The 27,668-nt window shown below is 39.1% G+C and overlaps 3 protein-coding genes across 4 annotated transcripts; 2 read left to right on the top strand and 1 right to left on the bottom strand.

Annotated features, from left to right (window-relative positions):
- The first annotated feature begins 1,200 nt into the window (after positions 1–1,200).
- exosc7 (exosome component 7) lies at positions 1,201–4,521 on the top strand. The gene is made up of 8 exons (XM_042506899.1): positions 1,201–1,345; positions 1,510–1,611; positions 2,728–2,822; positions 3,201–3,366; positions 3,750–3,820; positions 3,925–4,048; positions 4,132–4,287; positions 4,390–4,521. Exons 1-8 carry the CDS (start codon positions 1,289–1,291, stop codon positions 4,492–4,494), a joined length of 876 nt encoding a protein of 291 aa, XP_042362833.1. The 5' UTR covers positions 1,201–1,288; the 3' UTR covers positions 4,495–4,521.
- A 1,579-nt stretch (positions 4,522–6,100) lies between these two features.
- On the top strand, positions 6,101–9,530 carry LOC121957640 (tetranectin-like). Of its 2 annotated transcripts, none has more exons than XM_042506338.1 (3): positions 6,101–6,214; positions 6,398–6,499; positions 8,436–9,530. In XM_042506338.1, exons 1-3 carry the CDS (start codon positions 6,121–6,123, stop codon positions 8,840–8,842), a joined length of 603 nt encoding a protein of 200 aa, XP_042362272.1. In that variant the 5' UTR covers positions 6,101–6,120; the 3' UTR covers positions 8,843–9,530. The 2 variants fall into 2 exon arrangements, with proteins under 2 accessions (XP_042362272.1, XP_042362273.1); XM_042506339.1 differs by having other exon boundaries at positions 6,102–6,214; positions 6,401–6,499.
- A 170-nt stretch (positions 9,531–9,700) lies between these two features.
- cdcp1b (CUB domain containing protein 1b) lies at positions 9,701–26,127 on the bottom strand. The gene is made up of 13 exons (XM_042506337.1): positions 25,910–26,127; positions 22,796–23,020; positions 21,219–21,560; positions 20,850–21,065; positions 19,489–19,830; positions 18,686–18,901; positions 17,866–18,222; positions 17,138–17,503; positions 15,348–15,545; positions 14,108–14,464; positions 12,384–12,737; positions 12,214–12,295; positions 9,701–11,922 (listed from the first exon to the last, which is right to left on the bottom strand). The coding sequence occupies exons 1-13, from the start codon at positions 25,971–25,973 to the stop codon at positions 11,424–11,426; spliced, it is 3,618 nt and encodes a 1,205-aa protein (XP_042362271.1). The 5' UTR covers positions 25,974–26,127; the 3' UTR covers positions 9,701–11,423.
- Positions 26,128–27,668: the final 1,541 nt, after the last annotated feature.

Below are 27,668 nucleotides of genomic sequence, written 5' to 3'. Positions count from 1 at the left end.
CAATATTTTAAAATTTAAATTACCTTCTTTTTGGGGATTTCTTTGAGCATCTAAGACTTCATTTATTGCACTGAGCTGAATTTTTGGTCATCAGTTTGAGCCTTTTCTTCATCACTTAATGGTGCACTTGTCAATGATAAATGAATACATTTTAATGAATTTTGAAATTGTTAATATGTGTTTTAGCAAAATTCCTGCTCATGTTTAAGACATAACCCACATACATGCATTCTGAGATTTTGAGAATAATATAGTATTTCTGAAAAAGTTATTAAATTAAATAAAGTTTTAATTAAATGAGAATATAGTAATTATAGCCGATATGAAAAACTATACTATACTATAACAAAAACTACCTGCCCATAGTCTGCTCAAATATATACTGCCTCTATGTCAGTTAGTGCAAATTTGAGGTATTTTAACTTTCCTTGAGTATTTTAATCTCATGCCACTTTCTAGCTCTATTACAAGAGAGAAATATTGTAGGTTTTACTCCACCACAATTATTTGATAACTTTAGTTAACTGACTTTTACCAGTGACAGAGTATTTTCACAGTTACATTTTTACACCAGTATTAGCACTTTTATAATGGGTGGGGTCATGATTTTGAGTGTGGGGTTTTTTGCAGTTTGGGGATGTTTTTTCTGTGTTTTTTTTGGGTGGTGTTTTTTTTTTTTTATGTTTTCTATTAATTTTGAGTTTTGGGTTGCTTTTCTATTGTTGTTTCTGAATGTTGATTTTTAAAATTTATTTATTTTACGATTTGGGGTTTTTTTTCCAGAGGGTTTTCTGCATTTTGTACTTTTACTTTTCATACTTTTAGTTCTAAAAGTGCAAGTTCCCGATTATACTTCAACTACCTAATAGTTCTGATCAGGGCTAATGAACATGATATCAGATCTGGGATCAGTTACAGCCCCTCTGTGTTTGCTGCAGTGGACATATGACAACTTTTAAATCTGATCCAGGATCTGCAACTGAGAGGGAAATCCGGTGCATGATGAAATGACCCAACCTTTATAAGCTTCAGGAGAGGCTACGAGCTGATAAAAACTTTTTAACGGACAGAAACTCAGATGTATAGGTCAGAAAGCAACACATTTCGCCAAATTTAACCACAAGTTACCTTAAAATAGTGTCTCTAATATGTTTTTTGGGCTACGAGTTGACAGTTTGGCTTCATCAACAGCCGGGACATCCGGGTGAGCACAACGTGCTGACTGTGTCGTCTTTTGATGGCGTAGAAGAAGAGCGTCTCACACACATGCAAGCGCTGCTCTGACATTATGGCAACAGTACAAGTTAGCGAGGCTGAAAAAGTTTACATTTTACACGGTATAAGGGTACGTTTTAACCGCTACACGCTATCTTTGGCTAAAAACGTGTCTATAAATGACTGAATAAATGACGAGTGTGATTCGTGCTCTATAACTGCACAAAGCCAGCTAGCATTAGCATAAGCTAACTGAGACTGATGTGTTGTTTACATGTTTATTCTCTAAATCAGGATGATTTACGAGTGGACGGAAGAGGCTGTGAGGACTACAGACACATGGAGATAGAGACTGATGTGGTGTCCAACACAGACGGCTCCGCCAAAGTCACACTGGTAATGTATAATATTAACAACAAATGTCTCATTCATTATATACAACTGTGCAAGAGGGATTTTAGGCACCATATTTATTGTAATACTGTCTTAACTGTGCAATAATTAAAGCAATACTCTGTGCAGTTATTCAACTGAAGAATATTCTACAGCACTCTTGAATGTATCTAACATATGATGCACATATTTTAGTTTTTAAATTTCCAAACCTTACATACTCTATCGTCTAGATAAATAATTCTTATATTTTACATACTGGTGTGAAATTGAAGCATAATGCACAGCACATATTTTTATTTTTTACTTATTTTTCATTCTCATAATGATTCTTTCTATGTTTTGCAATTCTCTATTCTTCACATCAGAACGACTGTAACATATCACAGTTTACCACCCTGCAATCGATAATTTATTTCTGATTCTGATGTGGACAGACTTTCTGTCTACGCTTTAAAACTTTTCATCTGTGCACGCTGAGCCACTTGTCAACACTTAAAATTGCACATACTCCTACTTTTCAGTTATGTTTGAGTCTATCTAATGTCTACCCAATCTGTTTTATTGTATGCTATTCCTCAGGAAGGATAACAGATTGATTACCAGTGACGGAAGAAGTATATTTAAGTAAAAATAAGAATAGCGTAGTGTAGAAGTAGTTTGTAAAATTATGCATTTTTTATTTTACTCAAAAATACAGAAGTATTATTAAATTAGGATTTTTACTGCATTGATGTGTACACACATTTATTATTACAGTTGGTAAATGTGGGGCTACAAATATTTGATTTCTACATAGTTTATATATATTACTCTATATATTGCTGAGTAGCTTGCACATTCTCCCTTAGGGATCAAGTTATATTGACAATTTAAAATCATGATTTATTTGTTGATCATATTATTTAGCATTAATCTGAGTCTGGAAAATAAGTTAAGTTACCAGATAAATGTAGTAGAATGAAAAGTATAATCTTAAACTCTGAATTGTACTAATGGAGTTTATTTAGTGGCAGCAACTGGAAATACTCACATAAAGTACAGGTTCCTAAAAAAAGTAAGTAAGTGAATGTACTTACTTACTATTTTCTGGTGTGTGCTGTTTTGTCTGTCTTTCAGGGGCACACAGCGGTTCTGGTTGGGATTAAGGCGGACATTGGAAAACCACGGCCCATGGTGCCAAATGAAGGCTACTTGGAGTTCTTTGTTGACTGGTGGGTTTGGTGCATGTTATCAGTTATCTTATAAATAATTTACTATCAGTCCCTGTTTATTTTTTTTTTTTTAATTTTCGGTAGTGTTTGGATGGATGTCCTGCCACTAGGAGGTAGTGTTGCATCATCTCTTCCCTGTGAGATGCATCTCCAACATATCCCAGTGATTCTGGACTTACCAAAGAAAATATTATCTCTATTATAAATATGCAATAAATATGTCTGAAGAAAGGTAGCAGGGTCAGCTGGCGTCACTGCCTTCCCTGATTTCTCTTCCTTACCTTTTTCCTACAGAGACAAGTAAGAATGAAACATCGCAGACTGATACGTTTTCGGTTACCTCACATGTTAATTGTCTTGTTTTCTCCTTCTTATCAGTTCGGCCAATGCAACCCCTGAGTTTGAGGGCAGAGGAGGCGAGGAGCTCGGTACGGAGCTAAGTAACACCCTTTACAAAGTCTTTAACAACAAACACAGTGTGGACCTGAAGAGCCTCTGTATCAGTGAAGGAGAACACTGCTGGGTCCTCTTTGTGGATGTGCTGGTGAGTTGTGGCGTCCAATAATGTCTCTCACTTTCGGAAATGTTAGTGTACTCCAAGCCCACTTTGTGAGGTGATTGGCCAAGTGTGTCTTCGTTCTAAGGCGTTGGATTTTTTTCTCACATTGACAGAAATTAAGATGAATACATAGAGTTCACCCAAAATGGTCTTTTTTTTCTTAAATTTTTCAGCTGTACTTTGATTTCTTTTCCTTATTGTTTGATTAAAATATGCACATCTTTGCATGTAAAATACTGTTTCAAACAAAGTGTTTAAGTGGAGGAATAAAGGGGCAGTTTTGACATCAAAACAATGTATTTGTTCTGCGTATATTTGCTGCTGTGATCGTCACTGAGGTAAAATCTCACACTGACGTGTTTCCGCAGCTCCTGCAGTGCGATGGAAACCTGTACGATGCCATCTCCATAGCTATCAAGGCAGCTCTCTTCAACACAAAGTACGGTGTTATACTGGTGTTTGTTTACAAGCTGTTTTATCTCTAATCCTAACTATGAGAAATGTAAGCTTATATACAGTCTATATACATTATCTTACTGACAGAATTCCCCGAGTGCACATATCCACCGATGAGGAAGGAGGGAAGGAGATTGAGCTGTCCGATGACCCGTATGATTGCATGAGACTCAGTGTAGAAAACGTTCCTTGTATAGTGACACTGTGCAAGGTAAGCTCACCTGCTGATGAGAAGAATCTCTGAAGCCCATCATCACATAAAGCGTGACCTTGACACTGGCTGTTTTTCTGCAGGTGGGCCACAGGCACGTGGTGGACGCGACTCTGCAGGAGAAGGCCTGCTCCGTGGCGAGCCTGATCATCTCTGTGACACACAAGGGCACGATCACCTGCACGAGGAAGGTGGGCGGAGGCAGCCTGGATCCAGAGAGCATCTTTGAAATGACAGAGGTGAGTCCAGCCCTCCTTCTCGGGCCATCTGGCCTCCTCCAGTGTTGAATATGATTATGTGTGAATAAAAAGATTAGTGCTGAAGTGTTTTGTTGTCTCCAGGCAGGCAAACGGGTCGGAAAAGCTCTTCATGCTCCGCTCATGAAGCTGCTGCAGCAGGAGGAGAGTTTGGGAAAGAAGCGACAGAAAGTGGGTTTTCTTGGTTAACATCAACGGCACCATATTTGTACATTTATACAACATTTTCTAATAAAAAATAATAATTTTTACAATTTTCTTGTGCTTGTACTTTAAATTTGGATAAATATGTGGATATACTTTTGTATAGAGTGCTGCAGAGATGGTGTTTCTTTTGTTGTTGTTGGCAAACATGAACATAAGGTTTGTCCCGGTTCCCTAAACAAAAATCCAACAGAATTGGAAGCTTGAAAATGTAAGAGTGGAGTATTTATTGACATATTTTATGTCATAGAACAAAACGTAAAAGTCTCTTAAGCTTATGTTAACCGCAGACCTTATTTCAGGCATCTAACCAAAAACTGGTTCAAAAAACCCACTGATTTTGAGTTGACGGGACTGCGAGTACTAAAATACTCATTTTAAGGTTTTAGGATTAATTTCTGCAGCACTCAATGGCGTTGAGTTTGAACAAAAACCAAGTAAGGTCTGGTGTAAAGATTTTGTACAGGTAGACCTATATTTGAGAGACAATTAAGATAATAAATTATGCTTAAGATCTTCCAGAGGGAATATGCTTCACCAAAATCAAGTAGGTCTATTAAATAATGTTGCTGAACAGTATATTTTAAACAGAGAACTTGCTATGTTGTAAAACTTTGTGCGACACTCACCACAGTACTCTGAACTGTACTGTCAGGACAGAAGCGTGCAGCAGAAGTTCAGTCGTCTCTCTGCGTCCTCTTGTCTCTGCCACGTGTCAGTCGTACAGAAACTCCAGATGTGACTCTGGATCACTTCCACTCTTCCCACAGTCTGCTGAAGGGTGTGTGCGCTGGCTGGGTGCAGACTGATGGAGCAGACTGGTCCAAAACACACTCCTACTTTAGATTCTGAAACGAGAAAATGTATGCAGAGAATAGTTTATGAAATGGTACAAATATTAAAATAAGGAATGACAGCAGGTGCCCAAACTGGAAATTTAAAGCTGCAAAAGAGACTTCAAAGGTTATGATGAAAGTGCCTCTCTGCTGCCAAAAACACCTGGAAATATTACGTCTTTCCAAATGAGTCCATAACTTAAGACTTCCAAAACACCTTTTGGCCAACTTTTAGGAAAGAAAGTCTTATTCCATCTCTTTTAAAAGATTTAACTCATCTTTTGAGCCAAGAAATAAACTGTAACCAAGTTATTTATGCACTTGTGCAACACACGAGTCAGTGTTTGTTTATTCCTCTTTCATATACTTTGATGAAAGCTGCACTGAGTTATTACATCATCACTGCTTTACACTGTCTGCCAGTCTCCACCTGCTCACCAGGCCTGCTGTGGTTTGTACTGGCTCTCCATGTGAAGCATCTGGAGCCAGATGAGAGACACACACACACACACACACACACACACACACACACACACACACACACACACACACACACACACACACACACACACACACACACACACACACACACACACACACACGCCATCCTTTAACGCTTCTGAGGTTGTTTTTCCTGCAAATGGCAGTTTTAGAGTTCAGTATTTTTCCTTGTTTGGAGAGGTGAGAGGGAGGGTATGAGAAAGAGGAGAGAGAGAGAGAGGCGGATAAATTGTGAGCATCCACGCTGGATCAGCCTCATTCAACAGGTCTCACCATGGAGTTCAGAGGAGTGTGTGTGCTGCTGGGAGTACTACTACTGGTGAACTGCTCGTTTCAGCAGAGTTCACAGAGGAGGATCGTGAAGAAAGGTAGACATCTGCTCCATCACTGTCTGTGGCAGTATCTCTATATATTGGATTATCATATTTGTTTCATGAGATTTTTTTTTAAACTGCATATTTTCTTTATAATTGTGTGCTCAAATGTCCTTGAAACAATTAATAAAACATTAAAACCTGATTTGAATATTTTTGTGTCTCTGTTGTTGGAAGCAGATACAGCAAAGGATGCTGCCATAAAGGAGCTACAGAAACAGATCGACGATATCGTCCAGGAGCTCAACCTCCTGAAGGAACAACAAGCCCTGCAGACCGGTGAGGGACAACCTCTGTCTGTCAGCCAGTCGTGCATGATAACCCCCCAAGTTGTTTTTGCAAGAGATTTAAAAAGAGCACACTGAATTTTGATTGTCAAAACTGCAGCTTTATGATAACAACTTTGAATTAGCCACACACAAACACCATAATGTAACTTTGTGTGTTTTGTTAGTTACTCACTGTTTGATGGTCCAGTTGGCTCGACATTTGTTTGAGTTGAATGATGTTTGGAGAGTTGCTGGGTAAAGCTAGAAACTGGTTTGTCTTACTATCATGTCAAAACAAAAAATCCTAAACACTTCTTAAAATAAATAGGGTATTTACAAAAAAACTCAAAGTTGTAAACAGCAAATTCATCAAATAATAAACTAACATTAAATCAAACACACTGTGTGTGATGACTGTTCCCATAATTATCTACCACAGTCAACTAGTTTCAGCACAGCTGCCTTTAATTAGAGTTCCTGAGATGCCAGGTGAGGTGATACTGCATAATTGAGGCACTACAAAAAAACTTCCACTAGGTGCTGCTAATATATTTACATTAAATTGGTTAAAAATAGAATTAGAAAGTTTCAAGGGCTCTAACAGAGAGGCTCATACAGCAAAGGTCACCCCAAAACCCCTTTCCAACCAAAGTTAGCACTTATATCAAGTTAAACACCTGAAAACCCACTAAAATTTGTGGCTGAGATGACAAAGAATTGCAGAAGTTACAAATGGTGGTGCCACAAAAGGGACAGAAATTAGTTTGTCCAGCTAGGGGCCATGTCCACCACTGCTGATTGGAGCCACAGCTGATAAATACCTGTAACTACTGCAGGGTCATTTGTCCTGGGAATTAATGCTGATCGTAACCTTTCTCACTAAAGACAAACCCTGATGTTAGTGATTATTTGGTAGGTTTTTTGTTGTGTAGGAAGGGGCTTTAGAGACAAAAGCTTGATTTGAAACCATGAGCATTGCTATTTTAGTTTATAATGTACACTTAAAGACAATATTCCTACTAAGCTGTTCACATGGCTAATAGAAAATGAATAATTCACTAACACTCCTGCTTACAGCTTCTTAACAAGGCTGTGTGTTGCAAACTGTGGTAAAAAACCCCAGTTGAGACAAATATTTTAAACTGGCTGTATACAAGTTATGCTCCTAAAACCCCAATAATACCAACATATCCCACATGTCTCAGTTGGGAAATGCTAAATTCAGAAAGCGGCCCAATACAGAATATTTTAACAGAATATGCCATTTTTATGACCTGTATCAAATTCAGAATATTGTCATATTCAGAATAATAGTGGAATATTGATGTGCATATAACTGTAGTCATTGACACATAAAGTCTGGGGCAAGGTGACAAGTAGAGGGTCAACAGGGGCCCAACATACATTTTCTTGCCCTTGGGCCCCCTAACAGATTAATCCAGCCATGGTTAGACTTGCAGATTAGCTGGTTTAAATTCCTGAACCAGTAAAATTTCTGCCTGCTGAAGAGCCCTTGAGCAAGATTAACTTCTTTCAGCCTTAGACATGCAATCGTTTGGCTGAACCCGCTTTATAGTCAGTAATGGAAGCAGACAAACGTTAGTGTCATGTTGGTAATTGGATTGCAATGTGAACATTTAAAGGGACGAACATGACATGAGCTACAATGTTCAGCGCACCAAATATGCACTGAACAGTCTGTATGCTATGTATCTCTAAAAATAAATTCAGATGGGATACATGTGTTGTTTTTTGAACTGCAAGTCTGAATCTGGAGAGCACATGCTAACCTCTGTTCGGTACACTAAATGATATCCAGTTGTTCCTGAGAAATCCCAAAATCAAATACAGAAGACTAGTGCTTCTCACATTACTAGAGGACACCTGTATTGTTTCCAACTGAAAAAAGAAAACAAATCTAACCACCCTTTTATTTGTCTTTTCAGTCTGTCTGAAAGGCATAAAGATCTATGACAAGTGTTTCTTGGCCGACACTGTGAAGAAACGCTACCACACTGCCAGCGAGGACTGTAACGCCCTAGGCGGCGTCCTCGGTACGCCCACATCCCGCGAAGCGAACGACCAGCTCAGAGACTACATCCGCCAGAGCATTGGCCCGAACGAACAGGTCTGGCTTGGCATCAACGACATGGTGACAGAGGGCACTTGGGTGGACCAGACCGGCTCCAGCATTACATACAAAAACTGGGACACCTCCAACCACCGGTCCCCTCAGCCTGACGGCGGGATGTCCAGCAACTGCGCCGTCCTGTCCGGGGCCTCCAGCGGGAAGTGGTTTGATGAGAACTGTCGTGAGGAGAAGCCCTCCGTGTGCCAGTTCAACATTGTTTGATCGCATAGACTGCCAATGTTATAGCTGCTTTCAGTGTGTACGTACTCTCCCTGCAATGCCTGCTTCTCTCAAAGGAGCTTTAAACCAGTGGTTCTCAGCTGGTTTTGCATCTGGACTAAATTCTGATTTAGGAGTCACAGTCAGTTGCATAAGACATCGGGGTTTGTTATTTTTGACAAAAGTGATCTGGTGATGTATCATTTGCAGCGGTCCTTGTGGTCACAACAAAACCAGAAGCAACGGAATAAGCCAGAGATTGTACACATCAGCTCTTCCACAGGACGAAAACATTTCTGCCTTCATTTCATAGATTTATGTACATATTCTCCTTAAAAAAAGACAAGATTATAATTTTTGGAATAATTCTAATGCATATATTGGATGTTAATAATTCAAAATACCAGTACTCCTGCAATCAAATGTGTGTAGGTGCTGGGTGTCATTTTCCGCACATCTCTTTTAACGGGTTGAGAACCACTGGTTTAAACTCAGACATCCTTTCACCTTTACTGCATTTTAACGACAAGACTCACATGGAGCTGGAATAATAAGTGATATTGCATTAAAGTAACTCCACTTTTCTCCGCATTCTTAAAAAAAATATTTCAGTTTGTTAGCCTTGTAGTCTCTTATAATGTCTAGCCTGATGTAACCTGAAAATTTAACATCAATACACTATGAAAACCCATTCCTCTATGGTCATTTCTTTAAGGAGAAGTTTGAGAAAATGCAACGAAAAAGAAAAATTGCATACAGCAACTTTAAATAAGAAGACTGATCCACATTATTTTCTCATTTGAGAAAGAAAGAAAGTGTGTTTCTGAAAATGTCAAACACTGTTCCCAAAAGTCAAAAGGCTCGGTAAAGAAATACAGACTTTATTTTAAATTTAACATCTGCAGCTGCAAGAAATGTGGCGCAACCATGTGATCCTGGCTTCCACATTTGTTGTTTTCAGTAAAAACACTTCTCCATGGTAAACATTGGCTGCTGCTCTGCAGGCTGAAGACGTCCACACCCTCCTCCACCTCTCTGTTTTTCATGGCCAGAGTTCCTGTGGCTGACATTTGTTTTCACCATCCAGGATGTAAAAGGTGATCGTCACAGCATGAGAGGGAAAATTCAGTTTGATGGCAGTCGTTACCTCAAGAAGTAAACTGTTTGCCCACTGGACCTTTTTCCTAAAATGTATTTCCAAAAAACAAACAAAACTAAATTGTATTTACAGGGATAGAAAAAACAAAGCTATGTAAGAACAAAACGGGTAAAGAATATAAAAACACTCTTAAAACAAGGCCAGCACTTTTTAAAAACTGGTCCTGCTCCTGAATCTGAATCTGAGATTTTTAAAAAACTAAACATATAAAGCATTAAAGGAGTAATTTGACATTTTTGCTACTTTCTCTCTGAAAGTTGGATGAGAGGATTGATATCACTGTCATATTTGTACAGTATGTTACAGCCAGCATTTACTTTACCTCAGCACAAAGGCTGGAAACAGAGAAAACACCTAACGTGACACCACCAACAAAATGTGTTTAAAGGCCCTGACACACCAAGCAGACAGTCAGCTGTTGGTCAATTTCAGACCGTCTGCGAGCGTCTTTTGCAGCATGTTCCGCGCCTTTGGCACTAGTCGTCCTTTGTCATCTCTTTTTCCAACGATTCAGCCTGTTGAATCAGCGTTGGAGCCCGACGGTGAGTGAAATCACAGTGAATGTCAGTTCAGCTTTGTGGACGAGACGAAAAGTGAGGAAAGTAAAAAAAAACAGCTAAAGTCAAAAAGGCGAGATCAGAACAATTCTGTATTATTCGGTTAGTACAGTTGTTTTTGTTATTGTTCACTAGGATGTTCTTTGAACATCTGGTTGTGTTGTTAATGTGCTAACTGGTCAACAAGCGTCTTGAATCCGTCTTGTTGGTCTTGCAGTTTCCCTTTTTGATTGATGAATACAGACTGCTGCCACCTGCTGGTATGGAGAGTGAGATTTCCTCGCCGAACACATGTGCTAGTTGGTCATTGGCTGGAGTCTCTGCGATGCGTTCAGGAGCAATTTTTTGGCCGAGACACAGGTGACATGAGGTGACACGACAATTTACTTCATCAGTGTTATTCCTTGATGTCACTGTGGTGTGTCTCGGTCTTAATCCGTATCAGTTTAAGAGGGTGGATTAGGTGGATTTTGTGACCTTTGGGCAGAGCCAGACTCGCTGTTTCCCCTTGTTTCTAGTCTTCATGCTAAGCTGAGCTAACAAGTTGTTGACTGTAGCTTCATATTTACTGAACTGATGTGAGGTTGTAACCGTTCTTCTCATCTTACTCTCAAAAAGTATTTTACAAAAAGTATCTTCCAACATGTTAAAATTCCTTTAGAAAGACACTCACAGCTTCGAGTCTTAAACCTTTAGAAATGAGTTCTGACGAGGACGACGTTCACATCACATTCAGAAGCTCGTCGATCTCAGATTCCCTGAGTGTGATCGAGGCACAGAAGTTCACATCAGTACCATCTGGAGATACTCGGTGCTGTAATGACAATCCAGTAACAGCGGTCCAACATGCAGCTACAGTCCTTACACACTACAAAGCGTCCTCCGTTATCGGCGGCTGTGGTTCCATGTCGGCACCAGAGAGCCGGATCGTATTTATATCCCCCGTGCTCTTGAACGTGTACAGTTCATTCACCACCATCCTGCTGTCCTGGAAGCCGAGGCTGTCCTGTCGGTCAATGGGCGTACGCGGACGGGACGGGATGAAAGACTCAGACGGGTCTAGGAACGTCTTGAATTGGTCCATCTCGGGCTCCGGTTCTGTGATTACAGGAAGACCCGGATCAGTGGGGCCTGTGAATGTCTTATAAGAGTCCACCTGTGTCCCGTTGTAGTGGTCCTGAATGCTGTCGGCATAGCTGAAGTCGCCGAGCAGGTGGCCGTACACCATCGACTCATCTATGGAGGCGTAGACGTGGGATTCATTATCAGACCGAGCTTTGCTGAAGTGCCTGTCACCTGGGCGGAAGATATTCCCTTTGCCGATGTAGATGGACGACTCCTTGTTCATTCTGTCTCTCTTCTTTTTCCTGTTAGGTGACGGCAAAACACAGACAATAAGAACATCAATAAGAAGAAGAGATCGACAATGACTCAACATCAACAACCAGTTACAGACAAATCTTATAGAATACTGACAAATATTTATCCCCTAAACCAGCTCAAGTCAAAAACATGATACTTCAAATGCCCAAATACAAACCAGGCCCCATAATCAACAAACCTAAGACTAACTAAGACATACACTTAAAAAATAACTAACTACAGCTTTAACAGTTTGATGAATACGGGCTCAAAAGTTTTGTCACAGTTGTACTCACTTTGTGACGATGCAAACAACAGCCAGTATGATGAGCAACAGCAAAAGAGCTCCTGCTATCCCGAGGAGGATGGCCAAGAGATCTGTAGGGAAAAAGAACATGTAGCAAAATTAAGCTCTTAAGTTTTGTTGATTTTTGTTTTTGACATCAAGGACTAAATTGCTACTTACTGGTCTTCTTCTGTAAAACGATTTTGGTCACCGCACCAAAGTTTCCCTCCTCTGGTATACAGTTGGACATGTTGAGATAGAAACTATGTGGCACCTCCAAGTCCTCCGCCTGCTCGTCCTCCCTGCGGCTCATCAGCTCTTCCTCGTACCCCAGCATCCTCACCTTGATGGCGGTGTGTCTCTCTTTACATTTGGGCTGGCTGACGTTGACGAACTGCGTGAGTGCCTTGTACTGGCTCGGCAGAGAGACGATCCAGGAGACGGTGGAGGAAGGCTTCATACCCTGAGGCCAGTTGGGGGTCGCCAGCAGGGTCGGAGATGATGCCTTTGGACTGACTTTGTAAATGATTGTCTCTAACAAAAAGGATGGAAATAATGCAGAGTGTCAGTACTGTGTCCTCCAGCATTCATGGTACAATAGTGCCCCTGTGTGGAATTTAAAAGTAGAGTTGATTTGCTCTATTTGACTACAATTACAGTGAAAAATCACAGCAGCATGACAAATGTGAGGGAAAACAGACCCTCTTACCTGGGATGCAGCTAAGGGTTACTTCCTTGATTAATGAATTGTTCGGTCAATAAAAATCCACTCTGAAAATCACTCAAATTAATTACAAACCTGTCAGAACTTTCTTACGTTGATTAAAACCATAAAGAAAGGATGACACAATGAAGCTTAAACAATATGTATATCAATCAATTTGTCAGGAAGTTAAAAGTTTTTCTAATTTTTCAAGCAAATACAAATACCTCTGTGCGGATGAATACCTCCGTGCGCCAGTTAAGTTGCGCTCACAGTTTACATCCATGTCTGTAAAAACATGGATGCCTCATACACAATAGATCTATACAGTCAGCTGAACTTCGAAGTGGGCACCCAAAAATAGTCTCACCAATTCAGTCTTTGACCAAATGTCTCCCCTCCTGTTTCTGGACAGAAAAGTGTTTTTGCGGAGTATTTTGATATCACAGTTGACCTTTGACCTCTTGGATATGAAACGTTAGAACTTGCATGAAATTTGAGCGTATGGATTCTTGAGTTATGGTTAAAAAACACATTTTATGAAGTCACTGTGTCCTTGACCTTTGACCTTCAACAACCAGATTCTAATCAGTTTGAAGAAACTCCCCCAAGGCCATCTTCAGCTATTGCGTTCACAAGAACGAGACAGATGCAAGGTCATGGTGATAGTCAAAATCTTATCAGTTCATCCTGGTGTCTACTTGAACGTTTGTGCCAAATTTGAGGAAATTCTCTAAAAGTGTTCTTGGGATATTACATTCGCAAGAATGAGACAGATGAGGTAACAGGGACCTTGACCTTTGGCCTGTGATCACAGAAATCAGCTCATCTTGAGTCAAAGTGGATGTTTGTGCTAAATTTGAAGACAGACGGACAACCTGAAAACATAATGCCTCCGGCCTCGGCTATAGCTGGCACGGCATAAAAATGCCCCAAACTTCTTAAATTTGAGATTTTTTAATGACAATCAGCTGTTTTTCTTAGACATACATGCTGTTAATCTGGTGGTAATATAATATAATGGGATTTGATTGTTTTTTGGACGAAACATTTAACATGAAGAAACCGCCTTGGGATTTTGGTATTTATAATAATTTCCTTTTCACAGTTTTCTTCCTAATGAATATATCTATTAGCTAATGAAATAATCTTCAGATTATTAAAAAGTAAAACATTATCCTGAGTTATATTCATATTTTACCTGGAATCTCCTCACTGAAGCTCACATTGAGAAAAGACCCCCTGGTCTTGCTGAAGTCCGGGACATTGGCTGTGATGGAGACATTTGCGTGCACCTGAATTTTCTGGATGATTCCTTTATGGCAGAAATCTCCAAGAGAAAACCCATCGTCCTCTGCCACATGCAGCAAGAAAGACTGATTACACTCCTGGCCGGGCAGAGACTGTCGGAGGCTCCCCGTGGGCGACATCAAGTCTATGGTGCCGTCCTGAGGGATGGTGAGGTGCCAGGTGAAGCTGTGGAGCGGCATCGGCAGACAGGAGTCCAGTTTGGGCACAGTGAGGAGAGTCGCAGAGCAGGTCGTCACATTTTGGCACCCTGTTAATCGAAGGAATTTTTTAAAAAAAGGAAATATTAAAGGGTAAGTTTAGTATTTTAAAACCTGGACCATATTTTCCCATGATTTTGTGTTTGAGTGACCAATGGGAACAAGGATTTTTAAAATTTATCCAGTATTTAGACTACATCATCGAGTTACATCATCTGAAAGTTGATTTTGCCACCGACAGGCTCATATTGGTAGTATAAGTGACGGGCAACACTGTGCAAAGGATCCCTGCAGAGAGACCTTTTGTTCAAGAGTAGGATCCTCTACATCTGCAAAAAAAAAAGCACTTTTAGCGGACATAAATTGGTGGTGCACACGCTCCGAGTGGTTACACTGTAGTCTGTTTTGCATCTTCCAGCTGCATGTCTCACTCAGTACTTGAGCGGTTTAAGGCATTGTGGTCTCCAGTAATCATTTAGACACAGAACCATCAGAAAATAGGCCCCAGTTAGAAAAAAATATAAGTTACCTTTTAAATTCCAAACACAGGGAATAGCCCAAGTAACAAAGACATAATTTGATTTGAGACTGTTTAGACTAACAGGAAGTTTCACGTTTTTGAAAACATATTTTATTACTGATGAAAGTAAGATGATACTGTTTGTGCTGTGCTTGATGTTTTATAGTCATTCTTTTCTGGTTTTTTTTGATATCTAAATCTGCAAATGAACTTGAACTTAAACCATGTCAGTCTTCTCTAACACTTAGCAAAAAGGCTTACCCAAAATATGTAACGATGTCTTTAAGACTTGAACAGACTTTGTACTTCTATATTAATATTTATTTAACCAGGAAACTGATAGACATCAACCTAAAAAAAACAAGTTCTTTACAGTAACAACAAAGAAATTGAATAAAATAAAATCATCTTACCAATAACTTTACTGGCAGTCAGGCGCACATCTTCATTGGGACAGTCGAGGAACGAGAGGCTGGCCTTGGTGCCTGCGGCCACATTTATCTTCTTCTCAATCTTAGAGTCGATGCTCATCTCACAGTACGGATCAGAACCCACTTTCTCTATCTGCAGGGACACTCCGGGCCGTTTGGTCAGATCCACCGCACACAGAACTGAGACAGAAATACGACAAAATCACTATATTTTAGTCATATAATATAGTATTATTTTGATAAACGACATCACAGACATGCTGATCCGAACAGTCGGACAGAAGTATAACTCTTTTACTTAACGGTGCTGTACGAAACTGTGATAAACTTAATGGTGCTGAATCCTGACTCTTTCCGCTGAGCACTTAACCACAAACCCCAAAATCTTTGGTATTTGATGACCTGAAAATGAGACTCAACAGTCAACTATCTTTCTCCAGAGTTACATACAAAACCTTTAAAAATAATTATTAGAAGTAAAAATCCTGCATTCAACATCATACCACAAAGTACAAAAGTACTAGCATTAAAGTATGCTTAAAAGTAACAAAAGTGAAAAAACTCATTATGCAGAATGGAGACACACACACACACACACACACACACAAACACACTGTACTTATAATTATTGATGCAATAATACTTTGTATACTGTCGGGTGGCTTAACCAATAATAATACATCTTTTACTTGATTTATACTGTAATATTTATAGTAATAATCTAAATCTGGAAAGTAGCTTGTAACTTGAGATGTCAAATAATATAGCAAAGTACAAAACAGTACAGTACTTCAGTAAATGTACTTTGCTAAATTCCAGCTCTGAGATAAATGTATTATCTAAAAATTTGTGGCATTTTGTAGGTAAAGTGATGTATATTTGGACTCATGTAGCCCCAGTTTGTGCCTCTCATTTTTTCGTCATTACATTGAAGTTGCACAGCTAATTATTAGATTTTCCCAAAATAAACAATCTTTAAAAAGCCAAAAGGGTCCTTTAACAAAACTTCCAAAATTCCACAAATACTTATCAAATCATCTAGATTAGGCATGTCCAAAGTCCGACCACTTTAATACAGCCCTTGACTTTAAAAATACGGTATAATGAGCCCGCCCCTAAATATTGGTTAATTTGCATTTTTTCCGTTCTTCTCACAATGGAAAAATTATAATGCAGCTTGCAGACATGCATCAGGTCGGAAATTATGTGTTTTCATCAAGAGACAGTCAACAAACATACTGACATTTCCTGCTCTGTACTGGACACGGCCATAACAAAGACATGTAAAGTGGACGGTGAGGTCCACTTCAGGAGCTGAATACAGTTGAATACATTTTAACTAAAAGATGGAACAGTTGCATTTGTCTTGTTTGTTTTTAATCTTTTTTTAAAAACCTTTTTGATGCAAGAAGCAGCTTGCAGCCAGGTATTTCTGGCCCCCGTTCAAAAAAGTTTGGACACCTCTGATCTAGATTAAAAAAATGTTCCATCTGCTGCATGAAACAAGATTTGTGCCTCAAACTGTGAAGATATTTCAATATCAAGGTCGCCAGAAAAAGACATATTGTATTGTTCTTTTTGTGCAACACACGCACACTGGTTTCTCAAAACATTTGAGTGTGTCTACAGCATAACTCCGAGCTCGTTTTTTTTTTTTTTAAATTGAGAAAAGCATAGCACAGCACACCTCCATCGGTTTCTTTTTCTCCTTTAACACTAAAGTGGTAAAGAGAAAAAAGAACATCTTTCTTTTTCTGTTTTTAACACTGTACCTGGATGTCCGCTCCTCATGACGGAGACTCTGTAGCTCAGGGCGAGTCCCTGCAGCGTCCTGTTGGTCTCACAGTTCTTCAGCACCATGTTGAAGTTGCCCTGCTGATGCTGCGGCTGAGGACCATCCAGAGGCAGTTTGGTCACCTTCTTGCCCTCTTTCTGGTACTCCACCTCCACCACCGCGTCCTCGTTGAGGCACTCTGGAAGTGTGTGATCACGAAACTGCATGGAGTAGTTGTGCATGCCGGGCACCGTGAAGTCCCACTGCATCTGCTGGTTATCGGGGAAATCGCCGGGGTAGTTGGCTGTGATGAAGTCTGTGTCTGATACACCTCGAGGCAGGTTGACTTTCACTATGGCCGCCACTGGAGAGAAACAAGGAGAGATTATTGTGGTTTAAAACATCAAGAGGAGGCCACACATATCAATATAAATAAACACGGAAAGCAGTAAGTGTGCTACACTGAGCGTCATAGTTTGACACGGAGGGCAACTGACCGAGCATCAGTATTTGACAAGTTGGGAGAGACGATGTGTTGCTTAATTGTGTTGATAAATTGCTTATATTTGGTTTTGGTTTTTCGGTTTTGTGCAGCCTGTGTGTTACTGGACGATGTCTTGCTGTCACTGTATGTATGATGTTTGATAGAGTTTGTCTTCCACCTCAGCGTGAGATGGACCACATGTTGGCGTGCAATAAAAATGAATAACAAATTTACAAACTTACTGCTGGTCTCAGGACCAACGTTGAGTTTGAAGTTAATGGGGTCCAGCTTTCGGTCCCCGGGGACCTGCAGAGACATTCGGCCCTTGTAGCGAGCCAGGATGGTCGTCACTGTTCCTCCTTTGCAAAAGGTACCGATGGTTGCCGGCCCCGTGCGCAGATAGGTGACGACAGAGTACGTGTGCTCATCCGGACAGGTCTCTTCGTTGGGAATCTGTCGCATTCCCGGTTCTGGGAAGTCCAGCTGGAAGGCGCGGGTGGAGACGACTTTTAAATCCCAGGTGAAGGTCCGGTTGAAGTCTGGGAACAGCGAGGACTCGGCCTGAACGATGTCTCCCGAACAGGAGGTCTCCGTGCAGTCTGCGATTAGGAGAGAAGAGCACATAAGTGATTGTTCTTTAGTTTTTACAAAGAGTTTTGTGTTTACAAGGATTCACACAGCTGCATCGTTAAAAAATGAATTTGTCTGTATGCAGGAAATCATACACTGATGGATTATATTATCAAATCTAAGTTCTCTGACTTATAAAACCTCAGTCAGAGCATCAATGTGAGTTTTCTTTCTAAACAAACCACACAGTTTTAAATGGACTGTGTGCCTAATGTCATGCTTCTATAAAGACACGCCAGTTAAATTTGTTATAGTTTGTTCAAAAATACTGGTGAAATTAGTAAGAGACTGACTAAAATTGAGTGTTAAATAACAATGTGAAGAATGCTATCAGGAGTTACCTGTTATTTTATTTCCTCCTCATTAAAAAAGTGTCTTTGATGAGACAACTGACGAAAAAATCTGTTTTTTTTTTTTAAATGATCGACATACCAATTTCTCTGTTGATCTCCACACTGAAAACATCCTGAGGTCGAGGACAGTCGAACTCTACTGAGGTGTTGCGAGCGTCTCTCAGGGTGAGGACATTTGGTTTGCATATCGGTGTGGGGTCCTTCTTCTCACACACATTGCATTCTGGGTCACTGGTCACCCTGCTGATGGTGATGATGGTGTCGGGATCAGGCTGCACGGACATCATTCTACCTCCTAAAATTTAAAAAAAAATGGTACAATAAAACTTTACATTTGGTTACATTTATTTCCAGTCCTTATGCTTATATGTTTCTTTTATTGCACTATAAACTTGTACTTTGTCTTGTATCTTTTTTTTTTTTAAATTAAGAATCCAGCAGTGATTTTAGCCTAAATATCAAGATCATAATTTACTGCAGACAAAAAAAAATTTTCCTACTACAAATAGATCATAAACCCTTCGATATAGAAACAACTCGTTGATATCAGTTGAATAAAATAAACGTTATTGTGCTTATTAGCCAGACAAACCACATCTCCCCTGTTTGTTTCCATTTGATTACAGGCGAGCCTTGCACTGTCCAATATGGCGCTGCAAAGGGCTGACACGGCGTCTATATTTACGTCAGTGGTCAAACATAAAACAGACTGAAGCTAGCTTTTAATAACTCTCACTATCAGTGCACTTTTTGTTGATCAATGAGCATCAGATCAAGACTAAAATTAAATCTTTGTCATTTTAAAGAACATAGCATCACATTTTAGGAATATTTCTTCACTGTATTAGTTTTCTTGCGTGACCAAACTGAAGGTGAACTTGCCTCTTGGTGTTGCTTTGACAGTGAATGGATCCACTTCGCCTCCTTTGGGCACCTCCACGGTCACAGTCGTCGCTCTGAGCAGCTTCAGCGGAGAGTCCGGCCCTCCTTTACAGTAGCTGTTCGTTTTCATGTTTCCGTCACTTTTTGTCGTGCTCACTATGTACTGGTAACCATCTTTGCAATTTTCTGCTCCAGACATCTCCTTTAATCCGCCAGGGAAGTCCAGTGTTAACACAGTCCTCTCTGGTATGCTAATGTCCAGAATTAGGGATCTTTTAAAGTCCTTGAAGAGGTTTGGATCAATTTCTCCTGCTGCGGCAGTGCACGAGCTCTGGGTGCATTCTGAGAACAAAAATGATAAATGTTTAAATTTGAACAATTTTTTTGTCTCTCTATGAGCACCACAGAGGAAAAAGAGCTTGTACTATTATTATTTGTGACAATTATTATTTAACAGTATTATTCTGTAAATAAATGTGCACATACAGTATATGAGTGAATACTGAAAAAAAATTTTTTTTTTTTTTTTTTTTTAGTAAATGCTGAAAGAAATACAAACATAAATGGTTTAACAAATAATCAGACATAGATGGTAATGGATTAGGACACATATGAATAAATAAATAAATATATATTAAAATTATTTTGACAATTCTTCCTGTATTTCAAAAACCTTCAGTTTATTTCTGTATTTCTTAAAAGTGTTTACTTCTACATTTCTGGTGTTTCTAATTTTCTGTATTTCTGAAAAAATACAGAAATAAGTAAAAGTAGACATTTTGAAATAGAGGGATTGTAGAAGAAGATAGTTGAAATTAATTAAAAATGACTTGCTTCCGAAATAATTACTAACGATTACTAATATTTTCACTTGACTTGTATTAAAATATTAATGCCTGTTCGATGTACAGCTTATGTATATTTATTTTATTATAAAATTAAAAAGCACAATATTTAAGAATGACATCAATTTAAAATAATATATTAAAATTATTAATAATAAAATAAATGTATTTCTGTTTCTATTTAACGTTGCATTCAAATATTGATTTATGTGCTCTATAGAGCCTGTATATATTTATTTAATGACGAAAGTAAAATATATATTTAAATTGTTTTTATTTTATTTTATTTTAAATAAATTAATAATATTGTAATAAATGTATTTCTTCTTTTATTTCTGCATTTACTCTAATATTTATTTCAATGCTGGGCGTTTTTTATGGAGAAGAAGAAGAAAAAGAGAATTTTTTTTTCAAAACGTTTTTTGTTTGCCATACATAAGAGTTACAATTTAAAACGACCCCAACATATGCTGGGCATTAAGGTACATGTTGATATGTAGCCTTAACAGTTCTCACCTATATTCTTCTTCATCTTCACGCTGTACACATCCTCTGGCTTTTGGCAGCTGAACTCCAGCGAGAGTTTCTCTGCGTTGGTCAGTGTTTTCTCTGTGGGGCTGCAGTCACTGGTAGCACCATTACCAGAGCAAACTTCACACTCTGCCTCCGTAGGATCTCGGCTGAGGAGCACGGTGGTGCCTGAATCAACGGTTACGACCATCGTTCGGCCCTCTAAAGGGGTGAAACACAATGAGTGAGGAGTGAGGATTGAGTTGCACTAAATGTTTGTAAATCAGTCTCTAAGTTTGTGCGGTAAGTCTGTTACAGGTCAAAGTAATATCAAGAGTTGTCACTTTCATTTTGTATCCAGAAATATTTTCTTACTTATTGGTCCAGCGGAAGCCGAGAACAGCACAGCTTTGACCTGAGCCTTTGGTTTAACTTGCAGAGACACGACGGCTCCGCTGAGCAGGTCTAAACGAGTCACAGAACCATTTGGACAATACTGAGTCGGGCCTTTGCCGTTTGTTTTGGATGTGGTCACCAAATACTGAAACCCGTCAGGGCACGGTTGTGACGACTCCATCAGCCCCGCTCCGAGGATGTTGAGAGTCACGGCCGTCTTCTCTGGAGCCTTCAGCTCCCAGCTGAAGCTCCTGCTGAACTCTGCGAGGATGGAGGGCTGAGTTTCTACTGTCGACGGGCTGCAGGCGTCTTTAGTGCACTCTGGATTCAAAATGGAGAAAAGAGTAGTTGAACTATTTCAGCTCTTGTGCAAAATGCAAGTCAATTAATTATGTTTTTATGTGAATTTATAAGGAGCTTAATATTTGCAGCTCCCTAACATCATATGATATATCCAAGGCACCACGGATTTTTGGTTCCTTTATCTCAAGGAAGCAACTAGATACGGTTACAGTCTCAGAAAACATCACAGTTCTCAGGTATTCTGTATGCACAATTATTATAATCATCAGCTATAATTACGTTTAAAGAGATAAAAATAGAAGGATTTATTATAATAGTGACTTGAAACCTTTTGTTTCCAGCAGCTTTTTAGCCAACAAACGTGGGTGTTTTTTAAAGACGTGTTGCTGTTTTTGCTGAGTTTCCTGCCGGTTAGTTCCATGAAAAGCGGCTGTTTTTGTGCCAAAACATTTTACCTTGGGAGTGCCATGGCAAAGCAATTTTAATGTATTTATTAATTTTTCTTAAGCAAGACAGGGCTGCATTTTCTGCAGGGTTGGTGCAACAAAAGCAGTCTCTTTTTTAACCAAGATATTGCTGTGTTCCTTGCAGGGATAGTTGCACAAAAAGATGTTGACTTTGCAGCGTTTCCTGCCAAAATAGCTCCACAAATTTTTTTTTTTCAAACTAAGAAAATGCTGCATCTACAGTGGGCATAGTGCCACGCAGTTGTTTTTCATGGAAAAGTAGTTGTTTTTTTATAGAGACTTTCGGCACAAAAAGCCTTGTTTTCCTTTTTTTTACCGAGACATTTCTTTCTTACGGAGATAGTGCCATGAAAAGCGGCTGTTTTTTTAGAGACATTAACAACTTCTCAGGCTGTTATTGTGACACAAAAATTGTTTTTAAAGCCCAAATATGGTCTTTTCCACATATAAACCACAGCATTTTTGATATGAAAGTATCGATTTATCCGCAACATAATGACGAACAAATGTAACCTGACCATAGTGTGCGAAACAGTACAGTGCCATTTTTTTTCTTGTGATTTGGGATGTAAAAAAAAGGTTTACCTTATTCACAGAAACAACTTCACATGTAAATTCAAGCCAATTAATTTATAACTAATTCATTTGAATATCGGACCCCAGACAAATACATATTTAAACAATTTAACATCTATAATCAAATTAATTGGTTAAAGACTCCAAAGAGTAAAGCTACACCTGGTCCTGATTGGTTCCCTAAACAAAATCAATCCCCGAATAACTCACCGATGGTCCGAGTGATGGTCACGGCGTACACCTGTTCGACGGGCTGGGAGCAGTTGAACAGCAGTTTGACCTCCTTCTCAGGGACGAGAGACAGAGACGTGTGACAAGACGTCTGTGTGTCGTTCACCCCGCTGACTGTACACACGGCACACTGAGCAAACTGCGGCCCGGCGGTCACCGTCACTGTTGAGCCTTTGTCTGGTCGGACCGTCGTCTGCAGGCATACTGAGGAAACAGATCGGAGAGAGTTAGCTACAAAGAACGTGTATGTGCTGAAAGCTGAGTTCAGTGACCTAAAGGTGTGACCTTTGATTTGAGGAGAAAATTACAGCATAAAAACAATCCAAGAGAGATGAAGTAATATTACTGCCACAGTGTTTTTTTATACCTCAACATCAGCTTATTGAGTGCATGCTGCTGCATCAGTTAATTAATTAGTTGTCAATTATGAAATGAGTCAATGAACTGACAACTTATTTAAAAATTAATTAATCGGTATTGAGTATTTTTTTAATTAATTTTTATAGAAAAAACGTGTTTTTTCTCTGATTCCAAAGTCTTAAATGTGAGTATTTACTTGCCTCTTTCCGCCTTTGTGACAGCAAAATTAATATCTTTGGGTTGTGGACAAAACAAGACATTTGAGGGAATTATCTTTGGGTGTGGGAAACACTTTTCACCATTTTATAGACCAAACAACTAATCAATTGATCAAAAATAATCAAGAGATTAAACAACAATGAAAATAATCTTTAATTGCAGCCCTAGAGCATGCTGAAACACATCTGGACTGAGTCTTTGGATATTGCACAAACACACATTCTTTCAGGCAACAACATTCATCTTTAGGGATGTCCTGATCAAGTTTTTTTGTATGTTTGTTTGTTTTTTTGCCTCTGATGTGAGTCATTTAATACTGAGTATCCGCCGATACCATTCTGGTACTTTTATTTTCTTTAAGTGGGCTCCTCCTTTTTTGTCAACTATGTTGCACGGTGTTTCCCTGCCATGCTCGGAGGAGAGACAGACAGCTGTGCAGAGCTTACAATAACCACACTCTCCACACCAATTCATGAATGGAGTCTTATTAGAACTAACAGACAATAAAAATAAACATGCTGTTTACTGTATCTTTACATTAATTGTGTATTTTTATCCTATAAAATGTATTTATATTAAAACAAACTCTAAATAGTAACATTACAGTTCATATGACTTTTCATGTTGTCTTATCCTTTGCTAATGTGCATGTGATCATATGCCAGCAACAAGGCCAAAAAGATCAAGGGGAGGGTTTTTTTATTTCATACATTGTTATTTTATAATACAATAAATACATAAATAGGGTATTAATATTAAAAAGCATTAATGAACAATTTGGACGCAGGGAACGGTTTTATTAATAGGTTGCCGAACTATTCAATTTTCGGGTTTATACATTGTATTTATTTAAAAAACTACTTAGTAATTACAGTAAGTATCGGATTAAGGTTTCCTATCAGCAGGTTCTCAATATGATATGATGGGATTGAGATCCAGGGGCAAAAAACTTTATCTGGACATCCTGGATATATATTTTTATATTTAATTGTATTTTTCTGCTATATTTACATTTTATAATTTTCCTGTACTTGCTTTTATTTTCATATCTACTTGCTATGTTTTTTTTTTTTGCACCAATACAAACAAAGTAAGAGAAAACCCACTTGTCATTAAACCAGATTCAGATCCAGAAAACAGAGATTCTCTACTTTTGTGACATTTTTTGACTTAGAAAGAGAGAAAGGAAACATATGAGCGGATATCAGTGTATTCGCACTGAGCTGGACACCATCAGCTCTCCTGAAAAACAATTTAAGATATCAGTTCAACACTTTAGTTAGTCTACAAAAGGAACAAAACACACAAACGGTCAGACAGTTTGCTGTTGACACTTGTGCAAACAGAGTGGTATCAGGCACACCTATCCCCTGTTCTGTAGTGACAGACCAAAGCAAATGAATTAATTGTTTTCACATAATCGTGAGTCATCTTGAGTGCTGAGTAAAGAGAGGGGAACCTGTTTTTAAAAATAACGACTGTGTCTGTGATATTTGACTCCAATGCAACCTTATGCCTTTTGGGGAAATTGTCTTTAACAAACTAACACGAAAGCTGTAAAACTACATTTTATCTTTTAGTTTCACATTTGTCCAAACTGTAGCTCCAGTCACAATGTCATTATAATTTACATAAACTCTGGTGGCGTGGTTTTTGCTGCAGTGATGCGGCAGATTTGAATGAAAACACTTTATGTTTTTGAAGCATGTGTGAGCTGATCTGCATAAGTTCTCACATAAAAGGAAAGCAGGAATTCACAACCTGAACTTGCAAGGACTTGAAGGCAACACAAAGCAACAGTGCAGCTTTTACATAAAATGTAGGCTGGAGGGTTTCTTGTGACAGCAAACAATGGGTGTGTCGAGGATGTCACTGGGTTCAAAATAGTCATATTTAGTGGAAAAATATAAGTATATTTGATTATTTCCACAAAAGGCTGTTAGAGAGAATAAATTCAGCATGCAGCTGGTAACTTTTTAGTGACAAAGATTGCTCAGAGTTTAAATTTAGCAAAAAAAATATGATAAAACGCCCGCCAGATTCATAGCTCAGCTCAGCAGCAGATTGCAGGTCAATCATTAATGAAGTCATGATGAATTCATGCCTCCAGGAAGCTCCATAAATGCCTCATAAAGCTTTTGAAAATGGAGGTCTGGAAGTCACACACAGGCTGAATGTGAGCGTTTCGCTGTCGGAGTCAATCAATCACACTCAAAGCTGACTTAATGTCTCCTGTTATCTCTTAATTTATTGACACAGAGCTTTAAACACAGCATGTAGAGTGCTTTACATGACTGCATACTTGCATTAAGTTCAACTTGAGCGCGTTTAATCACACAGACAACATGCACTCTGCTCAGTTTGACCCAATTGGCACAAACCTGTAGCCACAATGTTTGTTTTAGAACATTTTTTGTATCCTTAAGCAACAGAATTAGAGGGAAAATGTGTGCTCAAAACTTTACAAAACTATAAACAAGCATTTTCTTGCTGATAGAGAAATTATTATCCCACCTGATGAGTCGAAGACCGTCAAAAACAAAAGCCCCAAAAGCGCGCAGGTCAGACACAGCCGCATGTTCTCCAAAAATGATGTTTCTGCTGTCAAACGACGTAAAAAGTTTTAAAAGACGATTTAAAAGCTTCAATTTCTCTCTTAAATACACGGTTGCATTTTCATTCACGTTACAGCGACAGCGTTGACAGCCACTTCCTGCTCTGCGCAGCGGAGGGCGTGGTCCTCAGGTAGGTTATCTGCCCAAACTTGACAGGTGAGGAGGAGGATCAGGCGCTGCCGTTGTACCCTTGAGCAGCAGAGATGATACTCACAGTAAAGACTTGTGATAAGACACAAGTCCTTATGTGACTCCCTTCACTGTGAGGCACAATGGGTGCCCTATTTATAAAGAGCCAAACATGCCAAGGATAGTTGGCATGGAGCGGTGGATCCCCAAAATGAGGCAGCAGGGTGTGGAGACACAGCTCCGAGGACAGATAATGTTTACCCAACATTAATATTATTACATACCACAAACTAACTCTGATCAGTGCAACCATAGGCGGATTATAAGAAAAATAGGGTCTTGGGCACAGACATGTAAAAGGCCCCATCGTCCTTTTTTTGTTTTTCTTTCTGTTTTGTGTCTCTTTGAAGTCATTTTTTAACCTCTTTTAGTCATTTTGTACCTTAAGGAGGTCATTTTTTGTGTGTTTGAGGTAGTTTAGCCTCTTTCAGGTAATTTTATGCATGGTTGTCATGAGCCTGTTTGAGGCCAGTTTCATTCTTCTGAGTTAATTAGCCATTTTTTTGGTTGTTCTTTGTCTCTTTGTAGTAATTTTGTGTCTCTTTTTGGTTGTATTGTGTCTCTTCAAGGTAATTTGTGTCTTTGAGGTTGGTGGGATTTTCTAAAAATAATTTTATGCCTTTTTTTGGTCATTTTGTGTCCTTTTGAGGTCGTTTTGTGTTTCTCTAAAGTCAGTTTTTATTTTTGTTTTTTCATCAATTTTGTGTCTCTTTGTAGTTATTTTGTGACTCGTTCTGGTTGTTTTGCCCCTTTGTGTGGTTATATAGTCTGTCTTTATCATTATTTTGTGTCTCAGGTAGTTTTATGCTTTTTTTATTGCTTTTTTGTTGTTTTGCGTTCCTTTGCAGTCCTTTTCTCATCTCTTTGTAGTCTTTTGTGTCTTCATAGTCAGTTCATGTTAATTTGAATGACACTCCCATGTTGCAGAGGCTTTCCTCTTGCCTCCACATGCCTCATGACGCAGACATTCCTGCACAGAAACATACCTGAGGGCAAACACACACTTTTGTGCTACATTTTTGAAAGCTTTAGCTTTCCCTCACTAAAATAATGTACCTCTATTTTAATGCAGACTCCTAAAATGAATCCTCATGCTGCAGTTTTAACTTCAATGGCCTAATTTCAGCTTTATAATTTCCTCATTTACACCCCAAACTTAAATCAAATAAGTTAGAATGGTAAAAGGTTTGACCTCGTCTTTTTGACTTTGTGAGGACACTTTGATCCCCAAAACATACACGTTTACACTCAAACACTAGTGACACTGAGGTATTTTTTGGGTTTTTTTGTGGAACCAGTCAGACAGCGTGCAGAGTGGGCGGTGTGGTGAATTTAAACAGCTTCAGTGTGTCTTAACAAGAGACCTCAGTGAAGAACCAGCAGCTGTCACACACTTCCCCTCCCATGTTACTCGTCAACTGAGGACGGCCAAACATGTGCTGCGGAGAGTTTCACGGCTAAAGTTTCTT

This window comes from Plectropomus leopardus, chromosome 18, assembly GCF_008729295.1.
Source record: "Plectropomus leopardus isolate mb chromosome 18, YSFRI_Pleo_2.0, whole genome shotgun sequence".
In the NCBI taxonomy this organism is placed as follows: domain Eukaryota; kingdom Metazoa; phylum Chordata; class Actinopteri; order Perciformes; family Serranidae; genus Plectropomus; species Plectropomus leopardus.
The sequence above is the reverse complement of the archived record's forward strand: the minus strand, read 5'-3'. Positions and strand labels throughout refer to the sequence as shown.

Coding starts and splice junctions, on each gene's coding strand:
- LOC121957640 (XM_042506338.1), top strand. CDS start 6,121: ATGGAGTTCAGAGGAGTGTGTGTGCTGCTGGGAGTACTACTACTGGTG. Junction 6,215..6,397: donor GAGGAGGATCGTGAAGAAAG/GTAGACATCTGC, acceptor TGTTGTTGGAAG/CAGATACAGCAAAGGATGCT. Junction 6,500..8,435: donor ACAACAAGCCCTGCAGACCG/GTGAGGGACAAC, acceptor TTGTCTTTTCAG/TCTGTCTGAAAGGCATAAAG.
- exosc7 (XM_042506899.1), top strand. CDS start 1,289: ATGGCAACAGTACAAGTTAGCGAGGCTGAAAAAGTTTACATTTTACAC. Junction 1,346..1,509: donor ACATTTTACACGGTATAAGG/GTACGTTTTAAC, acceptor TCTCTAAATCAG/GATGATTTACGAGTGGACGG. Junction 4,049..4,131: donor GTATAGTGACACTGTGCAAG/GTAAGCTCACCT, acceptor GTTTTTCTGCAG/GTGGGCCACAGGCACGTGGT.
- cdcp1b (XM_042506337.1), bottom strand. CDS start 25,973: ATGCGGCTGTGTCTGACCTGCGCGCTTTTGGGGCTTTTGTTTTTGACG. Junction 18,223..18,685: donor GGAGATCAACAGAGAAATTG/GTATGTCGATCA, acceptor TCCTAATCGCAG/ACTGCACGGAGACCTCCTGT. Junction 17,504..17,865: donor CGTTGGTCCTGAGACCAGCA/GTAAGTTTGTAA, acceptor GTTTCTCTCCAG/TGGCGGCCATAGTGAAAGTC.